General features: G+C 40.4%; 1 protein-coding gene across 1 annotated transcript in view; it reads left to right on the top strand.

The window, feature by feature from the left end:
• The window catches only part of RTF1 (RTF1 homolog, Paf1/RNA polymerase II complex component), a 48,497-nt gene that overhangs the window by 29,257 nt on the left and 7,960 nt on the right, over positions 1–11,280 (top strand). The window contains exons 5-9 of the mRNA XM_077764632.1: positions 4,714–4,828; positions 5,551–5,662; positions 8,563–8,698; positions 9,182–9,359; positions 10,318–10,400. Coding sequence (XP_077620758.1) covers positions 4,714–4,828; positions 5,551–5,662; positions 8,563–8,698; positions 9,182–9,359; positions 10,318–10,400 — 624 coding nt within the window. The remainder of the gene's footprint in view (positions 1–4,713; positions 4,829–5,550; positions 5,663–8,562; positions 8,699–9,181; positions 9,360–10,317; positions 10,401–11,280) is intronic.

Here is an 11,280-nt window from a genome sequence, read left to right as displayed (position 1 = left end):
GCTATATGACAGTGCAGTACTGTATGTAACTCATAAACTTTCTCCTTTTCACTTCTTACTAGAAGTCTTTCTGTGGATCTCATTTAATCTTAATAATGATCTTTTTACGTAAACACCATTAGCATCCCATTTTATAGCCAACAGCACCAGTAGTGAAATACCATCCTCTGCTTCTTTTAAAAATATTTTTGTTGAAGGTGTATGCAGGTAGCATAAAAGGTTCTGTGCTGACAACAGAGAGCCTGATTGTGAGGTTTGAACTCATGAACTATGAGATCACGACCTGAGCCAAAATCAGAGCTCAACCAACTAAGCTACCCACGCACCCCAAGAGTCTTAGAGTTTTAGGTCATTGATCGATTTTGACATCATCTTTCTGTGTGTTGTGAGGGAGGGATCCATCTTTATTCTTTGGCATGTAGGCATCCAGTTAGTCTCAATACCACTTGAAGAGACTGGTCTTTCCACAGTCTTGACACACATGTCAAAAATCCGTCGTCCTTAGATATATAGGTTTATTTGTTACCTCTCATTTTTTTTTTGTTTATCCATATGTCTGTCTTCTATGGTTTTGTTGACTGTAGCCATAGTTTTGTAATCAGTTTTTAACTTGGAAAGTGTGAGTCCTCCAACTTTGTTTTTCTTTTTCAAAATTGTTTTTGGCTATATGGGGCGAGGCCCTTTACATTTCCAGATGAATTGTAGTATCAGCCTGTCCATTTCTCCAAAAGCAAAAAAAGCAGTTGGGTTTTGATAGAAATTGTGTCGAATCTGTATGTATATCAAATGTGGGAATGTTGCCATCCTAACAATATTAAGTCTTTCAATCCATGAACCTGGTATCTTTCTGCTTATTTAGATATTAATTTCTTTAAACATTGTTTTACAGTTTTTGGTGTAGAAGGCTAGCACTTGTTAAATTTATTCCTAAATATTTTGTTCTTTTGGATGCTGTTATAAATTGAATTGTTTCATTTTCAGATTACTCATTGTAACATATAGAAATAGTTAATTGTTGTATATTGATACCTACCCTTCCAACCTTGCTGAGCTCATTTATTAGTTTTTGATAGATTCCTTAAGATTTTCTATACATAAGATCATGTAATCTATAAAAAAGAAAATTTGGGGGCCTCTGGCTCAGTCGGTTAAGGATCCAACTTCGCTTCAGGTCATGATCTCATAGTTGTGAGTTCCAGCCCTGCGTCAGGCTCTGTGCTGATGGCTACAAGCCTGGAACCTGCTTTGGATTCTGTGTGTGTCTCTCTGCCCCTCACCTGTGCACGCTCTCTCTCTCTCTCAAAAATAAATAATAAAGCATTAAAATTTATTTAAAAAGATAAATTTTATTTCTTCCTTTCCAATATGGATTCCTTTTATTTCTTTTTCTTCCCCTCTAGTGTATTGGGTAGAAAGGGTGAGAGCATTCTTGTCTTGTTCCTGATCTATGGAGGGAAACATTCAGTGTTTCATCGTTGTTACATTAGCCATGTGTTTTTCATAGCTGACTTTTGTCTATTTGAAGAAGTTCCCTCCTTTTCCTAGTTTGTTGAGAGTTTTTAACAAGACAGGTTGTTGGATTTTGTCAAATACTTTTTCTGGGTCTGTTGAGATAGTCATGAGATTTTTGTACTTTATTCTATTAATAATAGATATATTACAATGATTGATTTTCTTATGTTGAACCAACCTTGCATATCTTGGATAAATCCTACTTAGTCATAGTTTTTATATGTTTCTGGATTCACTTTGCTATTTCGTTGAGTTTTATGTCAGTATTCATAAGAGATACTAACCTATACTTTTCTTATAACTGTCATTGTCTGGTTTTGGTATCAGGGAATACTGGCCTCAGAATAATTTGAGAAGTGTTTCCTCATCTTTTTTTTTTTTTTTAAAGAGTTTGTGAAGAATTGATGTTAATTCTTTTTTAAATATTTGGGAGAATTCTCCAGGGAAACCATGTGGGCATAAGCTTTTCTTTCTGGGAATTTTTTAAATTACTATTTCAATCTCTTATTACAGGTCTGTCTAGATTTTTCTATTTTTTCTTGAATCAGTTTTGATGAGTTTTGGCTTTCTAGAGATTTTTCCCGTTCTATCCAAATTACCTACTTTGTTGTTGCCATACAGTTGTTCATAGTTCCCTTATGATTTTTCTTTTATTTCTGTAAAGATGATAGTGTTGTCTCTTCTTTCATACCTGATTTTAGTAATTTGAATCTTCCGTCATTTTTTCTTGGCCAGTTTAGACAAAGTTTTATCAGTTTTGCTGATCTTTTCAAAGAGCCAACTTCTGGTTTCATTGATTATCTCTGTTCTATTCCAATTCCATGTTTCATTAATCCCTTCCTTAATCTTTATTAATTCTTTTTTTCTGCTTGGTTTACATTTAGTTTGCTCTTATTTTTCCACTCTGTTAAAGGGACAGATTAAGTTACTGATTTGAAATCTTTCTTCCTTTTTTGTCCTCCTCCTTCTCCTCTTCCTCCTCCTCACTCCTCCCCTCCTCCCCCTCCTCCTTCCCCTCCTCTTCCTCCTCATGGGGCTTGAACTCACAACCCTGAGATCAAGCGTCATGTTCTCTACCAATTGAATAAGGTGGCCACCCCATCATCTCTCTCTTTTTTTTTTTTAGTATTTATTTAGAGAGGGGCGCCTGGGTGGCTTAGTCGCTTAAGTGTCTGACTTTCGCTTAGGTCATGATCTCACAGTTCGGGGGGTCGAGCCCCGCGTCGGGCTCTGTGCTGACTGCCAGCTCAGAGCCTGGAGCCTGTTTCAGTCTGTGACTCCCTCTCTCTCTGACCCTCCCCTGCTCCCGCTGTCTCTCTCTCTCTCCTAGAAATAAATAAAACATTAAAAAAAAGATATGCATTCATATTTTTTAAAAAAAAGTGTTTATTTAGAGAATGTGCACACACATGCGTGAGGGTGTGTGAGTGGGGGAAGGGCAGAAGGAGAGAGAAAGAGAATCTTAAGCAGTGAATTCATTAACAGTGCTCCCTTATATTACATTATAAATGTGCATTGACAACCTTAATTATGCATGTAAAGGACATAACAAAAGAAATTTGTGTACTGTGTTAAAAATTAAGTTAAAAAATTGATGGGGTTATTTTAATTTTTTTTTAATGTTTTGTTTATTTTTGAGAGAGAGAGACAGCATGAGCAGGGGAGGGGCACAGAGCGGGGACACAGAATCCAAAGCAGGCTCCAGGCTCTGAGCTGCCAGCACAGAGCCCGACGCAGGGCTCGAAACCACAAACCGTGAGATCATGACTTGAGCTGAAGCCAGACGCTCAACCGGCTGAGCCACCAGGCGCCCCTGATGGGGTTATTTTAAAGAGTTATGAAAAGGGTTTAATGTTTCTTATATTCCTTTATTCCTTCCATAATATTCCTTAAATTTATGCACAAAAATATAGTTTTGTTTTATAAAAGCCTGATTTTCATTATAGGAAAGAGTCTAAATTGCCATTTGTTGAGGACAATAGTATTTTTATTTCATTATGTTTGCTGGTGTGGAGGTGGTGGTGGTGAGACATTTTTCCTAATGAAGAAAATGGAGAGTGGTGGGGGTTTTTTGCCCCTCCCCCTTTTAAGGTTATTTTTTAGGTTATTTATTTTTGAGAGAGACAGAATCCGAAGCAGCCTCTGCACTGTCAGCACAGAGCACGATGTGTGGCTTGAACTCATGAACTGTGAGAACCAGACCTGAGCCAAAGGGGCCAGACACTCAACTGACTGAGCCACCCAAGCGCACCTTGCTTTTGTTTTTGTTTAAATATTTTATTTTTAAGTAATCTCTATACCCAACATGGGGCTCAAATTTACAACCCAGAGATCAAGAGTCTCATGCTCTGCTGACTGAACGAGCTAGGCACCCCAAGAATGGTGTGCGTTTTTGTTTTTTTTTTTAATGTTTTGTTTATTTTTGAGAGAGAAACAGCATGAGCGGGGGGGGGGTCAGAGAAAGAGGGAGACACAGAATCCGAAGACAGGCTCCAGGCTCTGAGGCTGTCCACACAGAGCCTGACACGGAGCTTGAACCCACGAACCGTGAGATGATGACCTAAGCCAAAATTAGATGCTCAACTGACTGAGCCACCCATGTGCCCCAAGAATGGTGTTTTGTTTTTAATTTTTTTTAATGTTTTATTTATTTCTGAGAGAGAGAGAGCAGGGAAGGGTCAGAGAGAGAGGGAAACATATAATCCAAAGACAGGCTCCAGGCTCTGAGCTAGCTGTCAGCACAGAGCCTGAAGTGGGTCTCGAACCCACGAACTGTGAGATCATGACCTGAGCTAAAGCCAGACGCTTAACTGACTGAGCCACCCAGGCGCCCCAAAAATGATGTTTTTAAGATACAACCTGAACACCTTTAAAATTTGACAATGGCTTTCTGTGGCTTTATTCTGTTTCTAATAGGACATCATGACACTTATCCAGAAATCAACTGTTATGTGAAGGTGAAGAACAGGATACCAACAGGATACAACAGTATCCTGAATATTTTTTCTCATTTTAAGCCTATTCCAACATAATGCTTTCAACTGTGTTTGGTGTACTTATAAGGAATATTGGAATTTTCTTGCAGGAAACCAAAATGTTTAACTCCTTCCCCCTATGAAGTTCTTTCTCCTATCTAACAGAAATCAGTTTTTGTAAATATTTCATTGCCACCTAAAAAACAAACAAATATCTTTTAATCAGATTTGAAATCAGGAAAAAACTAAAAACAGCCAAAAAGAAAGAAAAGAAAGAAAAAAAGAAAAAGCAAGAAGAGGAACAGGAAAAGAAAAAGCTGACACAGATTCAAGAATCTCAGGTAGGAAATTCAGTGGTCCTTGTTACCCAGAAAATAAACCTCTGTTTTTGAGTGTGTATGTGTGCACTCGTGCATGCATGCAGGTGTATGTTTTTGTAAAAGGTGTGTGGTGTTGTTTTTAATGGTTTTATATAAATCAGCCTTGTTCAGTTAGTGCAAGACATGTAGTCTTCATCTTATAGGTTCACTAATCTCTGGACATATCATCTCACCATTAGCTCTGCTCTTCAGTTTCTCAGGAATTGTTTACTCGGGTCTGCATTTGAAAAAGGAACTCACCGCTGTGTGGGCATCCCTTAAGGGAAAGTTGATAAACGGCCTGTCCCAGGTAGCCAGATTGGTTATGATGTTTACTCAGGTGTATGTCATCCTGAACTTGATGATAATTGTAGCTGTGAAAGTTAGTCATGTCTCCATTCATCACAAAAAGCTCTGTTGACGGTGTCAGCAAATATTAGCTGTGATCTAGGGTGTCCTTCCAGAAAGTGTTTATTCCTGTAATTCTTGGGTTTTCTGATTGTCAGGCAAGTAAGAAGGGGGCTGACTTTACTGCTTCATCCTCTTTTTCCACTAGGGGATGCTCTCTCCCCTTAAGCAAGTTTACTTTTCTAGAGACAATATAGATTCACGTTAGAAAACTGAATGATTAATCATTAGTTATAGAGAATGTTGTCATTGGCTGTTAATAAAAAGAGCCATCCTACATATTTTTCCCTTCCCAGGTAACATCCCACAACAAGGAACGGCGTTCCAAACGGGATGAGAAACTAGATAAGAAATCTCAAGCCATGGAGGAGCTAAAAGCAGAGCGAGAAAAACGAAAGAACAGAACAGGTCAGTGGGGAAAATGTTGTAATGGCTACTTTGTGTCTCTCGTACAAGTTGACTTTTTGGTGCCCACTTTTACGTTTCCCCTGTTAGGACCCCCCCTTTTTAGCTTTTTATTATGGAAAATTCTGACCACATACAGAGAATAGTATAATGAACCTCCATAAACCCATCATCCAGCCTCAACAGTCAACTCATCACCAATCTTGTTAAATCTATATTCCCCTCTTTTACTGGGTGATTTTGATGTAAATCACAGCATCATTGTATTTCACCCGTAAATATTTCTATATGTGACTTTAAAAGATAAAGACTCTCTTCTTTTAAGCATAGCTATAATATCATTATCACATGTAAAAAATAGTAACAGTGACCCTGTTAATATTATCATTTATCTAGTCAGTGTTCTAATTTCTCTAGTTGTTATATCATTAATATGAATTTGGTTGTTTGAATCAGGAGCTGAAACAAAATCCACACATTGTGATTTGTTAATATGTCCCTGAAGTCACTTAATCTGTATAGATTTTCCCGTACATCTCTTTTTTCCCCCTTGCAGCTTATTTTGAAGAAATTAGGTCATTTGTTCTATAGTTTCTCAGATGCCAGGTACATCCCATTGGTGGTATTGAATGCGTTGCTCTATAATCTCTTAAATTTCCTGTAATTTCTAGTTAGAGCTAGAAAATTGGACAAATTCAGATTTGTTCTGTTTCCGTTACTATTTTTTGGGGGGAAGGCTAAGTTTTAGGTGGTGCTGTATACTTCCATCAGGAGACACACAATATCTGATTGGCTCTCATTTTGTGATATTACCAGCCCTATCACTTAGCTTTTATCACAATAATGTGAATTGAAGGACTATTCCAAACTTGTAAATACTCACTTGTTCCTGCCCTGCATCTGCAGTTGAGCAGAGGGTTGCCTGATACACATATACAGTTTTGCCTAGGTTGTCTCCAGGCTGCAGGTTGGGGCCAGGTCTATTATGCCTATCTCTGTTTTTCCTCTGACCTTGGGCACATTTTTCTCATGATAATGATACCTAGGGCACATTCTTCTCCTGGTGATAGCAGAAATGTATTAGGGGCAAGCAGAAACATGAGATGCCTTTTAAGACCTTAGACTTGGAATTGGCAGGCACAGTGTCAGGTCTGTGCATATTTCATTGGCCAAAGCAAGTCACATGGCCAAGTCCATCATTAATAGCTGGGAGGACTACCGAGACATATGGTACAGGGCATGGGTACAGAGAAGGGTGAAGAATTGGAAATAGTCATACATTCTATCCCCGCAGCCATTGATAATTATTACCTAGATCATTTAATTCATTATGAGTTGCAAAATGGTGATATGCTAATCTATCATTCTTCATTCTTTCTTCATTTACCTCTGTAAAGTGAAACTCCTCATCAGGTATTTAGTTATCATCAGGTACATTTTGTATAGAAAAGGCAGAATAAATGCTTGATTTTTTTCCCCCTTTATTTACTAGTTTTCAACAGACTGAGATAGTACTTTAGCAACTTCCAGAGGTGACCAGTAAGGTTTGTTTGCCTATTTTAAATATCCTTGTGCACTTACGGATTTGAACATACTTTTGTGTATTTCAGTCCATTGCAGTTCTTATTTATTCTCAAATTGTCCCATATGGGTGGCTCAGTTGGTTAAGTGTCTGATTTTAGCTCAGGTCATAATCTCGCTGTTCATGAGTTCAAGCCTCACGTCGGGCTCCATGCTAACAGCTCGTAGCCGGGAGCCTGCTTCGAATTCTGTGTCTTCCTCTCTCTGCCCCTCCCCAGCTGGTGTGTTCTCTCCTTCTCTCCCTCTCTCTCTCTTTCTCAAAAATAAAGCATTTAAAAAAAAAGTCTTGGGGGGGGCTGTTGCCTGGGTGGCTCAGTCGGTTGAGCATCTGACTTCAGCTCAGGTCATGATCTCACATCTCATGAGTTCAAGCTCCGTGTCAGGTGTGGAGCTTGCTTCAGATTCTGTGTGTGTGTGTCTGTCTGTCTGTCTTTCTCTCTCCCCCCTCCTTCTCCACTGGTACTCAGTCTGTCTCTCAAAAATAAATAAAACAAAAAATTTTAAAAAATATTTTTTAATAAAAATTAAAAATAAAGTGTTTCATTCTGGTTTTGATTTGCATTTTTGTAATGATTAGTGCTGTTGAGCATCTTTTCATGCACTTACTGGCCATAAGGGTATCTTTTTTTGATAAAGTGTTCAAGTCCTTTATCCATTTTTTGTTTTGTTTTGTTTAGGGCATGTACCTGGGGGTGGGGCAGAGAGAATCGCAAGTAATCTCCGTGCCCAGGGCTCAATCTCACAACCTGTGAGATTATGACCTAAGCCAAAAACAAGAGTTAGATGCTTAGCCCACTGAGCCGCCCAAGCACCCCTTTTCCCCATTTTTTTATCAAGTTCTTAGTTTTTTGTTGTGACTTGTAAGTTTTTCAGATATTTTGAATATATAGCTGCATAGTGGTCTGTTTGGGTGGATGTACTAGCGGTGAGTCAGCCATTCCCCTGTGCAGACTTTTGGGTTGTTAGAAAATAGTACTTAATATTGAAAATAAAGTTTTGCTCCAAGACCCTATGAAGACCTCATAAAATGTTGCTCCGTCTTTCTTGCCCATTTTCAAGTGTCTTGAGTGTAATAACAGACTCCTGTCAGTAGAGTCGGTAATGCTTTCTGCCCACTTAGCAACAAACATCCAGCCCCTTTGTCTACTGCGGCTTGCTTGACATTTGGTGCCTGAATGATGTAACTTGCCTCTGTAACGCAAGTAATCACAGTGCAGTCCACAGACGACGGGGCTCCATTGTCCCAGTTCTTTTTCAGGGATGAAAGATGGTTCAGTTTCTTACTGAGAGAACATGGGTAAACATTCCCCCTTTGTTTTTAGCCGAGCTCCTCGCTAAAAAACAGCCATTAAAAACCAGTGAGGTGTACTCTGATGACGAGGAAGAGGAAGAGGATGACAAGTCCAGTGAAAAGTCAGACCGCTCCTCCAGGACATCGTCATCTGATGAAGAAGAGGAGTAAGCTGTGTATATTTTGGTCTAGTAGTCAGGATAGGTGGGTTCTTTGGGGAGAAGCTTAGGTGTAGTTTCCAAAATCTCCTTTTTTGGATGGTGAACTTTGATTTGGTTTAGTACCTTCAGTTGCAGGGCTAAGTTCCCCAAAAATATGCTCCTTCTGCTTTTGGCTCTTAGCCTGCACCCCTGGACATTTTGTCTGGGTCTGGCAGGTAGGAACTGACTTCATGTCACCCTCAGATTGTCTTGGAGCTTCATTTGTTTTCTTACTCTGATAGGTTATCTGGAATGACCGCGTCATTGAAGACAGCTCACAGTACCCGTTAGGAGCAGGATTCTGTTACCACTCTTTGCTGTTGCTTCATTTATTTCTTCTATGGTTAATCACGTGTACCTTTGGTCAAGTTTTAAGAAGCTGGTAGTGTCTATGTGTCTTGATCTGTTTGTATGAGGAACACTTTTCTCAGTGTCCTTTATTCCTCACAGGAAAGAAGAGATCCCTCCCAAATCACAACCCGTGTCCTTACCCGAGGAATTGAATCGGGTTCGATTATCACGGCATAAGCTGGAACGTTGGTGTCACATGCCCTTCTTTGCTAAAACGGTCACAGGATGTTTTGTACGAATTGGCATTGGAAACCACAACAGCAAACCAGTTTACCGGGTTAGTGTTTCTTTCCTTAGACAGTTGTTCATGTTTTAAATATAAAGATTCTCGACCGGAAGTAGGAGCTGCTGAGGGACACAGATCTGTCACTTTTCTGCTACCATTTGATGGGAAAATAGACTCTAATTGAGATGCCCATAGAATAACGACAATCTGAGGTGACCAGAGATCCTGCACAAACTACTGCCAGGAAGGGTCTTTGGAGCCCAAGGATGGGGGGTTTGGATTCAGAATAATTTTATTTATTTCCCTTCCATATAAAAGCAAGAAGGGAAACATTTAGGGAATATTCATCGGTTATTACATAATCTGGAAGCTTTGTTCATTTGAAAAATAAATAAATGAAAAATTTCCACGTTACCTACCAAGTGACTTCTGAAATAGGATTATATTGAGGTTTAAAAACAAAAATACGAAAAACCACCCTCTGACGTAATAGAGGTGGTTTTGTGAGTTCTGGCACTGCCTCTGTGATCTGGATGGCTAGAACATAGCTGTTTGATGTTTTTTCTTTTTGTTTTTGTTTGATTTATCCTGGGTTATATGGTTTTATTATGTGTTTACCTCCTTCTCTGAGGACCAGCAGCCATGCCATGTCCCAAAAAGCTTAACAAACAGAAACTGACCTCCATGGTTTTCATGTTTGATTGATAACACTGATCTCTGAAATCCCAAGTATATCCCCTTAGTAAGGAAGGACTAAGTCTGAGGGGAAGCTCCTAATGGGTGCCGCCAGGCTAACCGTCTCCTTTCCTGGCGCACTTGCTCCGTGCGTGGGGTGCCTGGTGCTTGGCTGAGTTCTGAACCTGAGGAAGATGCCCAGAACGCCTGGCTACTGTGGGCTTCTCTCAGTGCAGGGTCACTCTTTGTAGTTAGGTCAGTACAGCCAGAGAGAGTGGTGTGGAGAGCTTTGAAAGAGTCTGTTTTTAACTGGCGCCTCTGTCCTTTCACTTAGGTGGCCGAGATCACGGGTGTTGTGGAAACCGCCAAGGTCTACCAGCTTGGTGGCACCAGAACAAACAAAGGGCTACAGCTACGGTAGGGGAGGTGTGGCAGGGGCGACCTCTGCACAGGCACTGCCTGTTAGAGCTGTTGTTCTCTCCCAGTGTGATGTTTCTTGTTACAGGGAATTTCTGTTGCCCCCCGCGGGGCTTAGAGGGGAAACTTACATTCTGCCTTTGCCCGTAGGGAAAGGTAGGGCATCTCCCTCTCACATGGGAGATCTGGGACAAGACATGGTGGGAAGTAGAGAAGGAAAATGGCAGGTTGTGAGCTCCCCTCATCCCAGAGCTCTGCAGGCATTTCCTTGGTGACCATGGTCAGGAGACTTGCTTCTGGTCCTGGCCCTGTGACTAAGTAACCTCATCTTTGACCAGTCAAACCACCTTTCAGGACTTGGTTTCCTCTTTTGTAACATGATACTTACTGAATGCTTGCTACCCGCCACTGTTCTGGGCATCAGGATAGAGGCAGGAACAAAGTAAAACCATGAAAATCTCTGCCCTTTTGGAGCCTGAAAAGTCTAGAGACCCTTTATGAGAAGGAATACAAGTAGTTTGCCAGGATCACTGCAAGTAACAGAGAATAGACCCAGCCTGTAGCATGGCCTAATTTTGTCTCCCTGGTCTCCATTCCCTTCTCCTGTCTCCGTCGTCTTTCCTGGTCTTCTTTAAAAGAGCCAATTGTAGGGTGTCTGAGCGGCTCAGTCAGTTAAGTGTTGGACTTCAGCTGAGGTCATGATCTTACAGTTTGTGAGTTCAAGCCCTGTGTTGGGCTCTGTGTGGACAGCTCAGAGCCTGGAGCCTGCTTCGGATTCTGTGTCTCCCTCTCTGTCTTTGTCCCTCCTCCACTCATGCTCTGTCTGCTTCTCCTTCAAAAATAAATAAATATTTAAAAAAAAAAAAAAACCTAAAAGAGT

This window comes from Crocuta crocuta, unplaced genomic scaffold, assembly GCF_008692635.1.
Source record: "Crocuta crocuta isolate KB4526 unplaced genomic scaffold, BGI_CrCroc_1.0 scaffold102, whole genome shotgun sequence".
Classification (NCBI taxonomy): Eukaryota; Metazoa; Chordata; class Mammalia; order Carnivora; family Hyaenidae; genus Crocuta; species Crocuta crocuta.
Note: the sequence above shows the minus strand (reverse complement) of the source record. Positions and strands in the feature narration are given on the sequence as shown.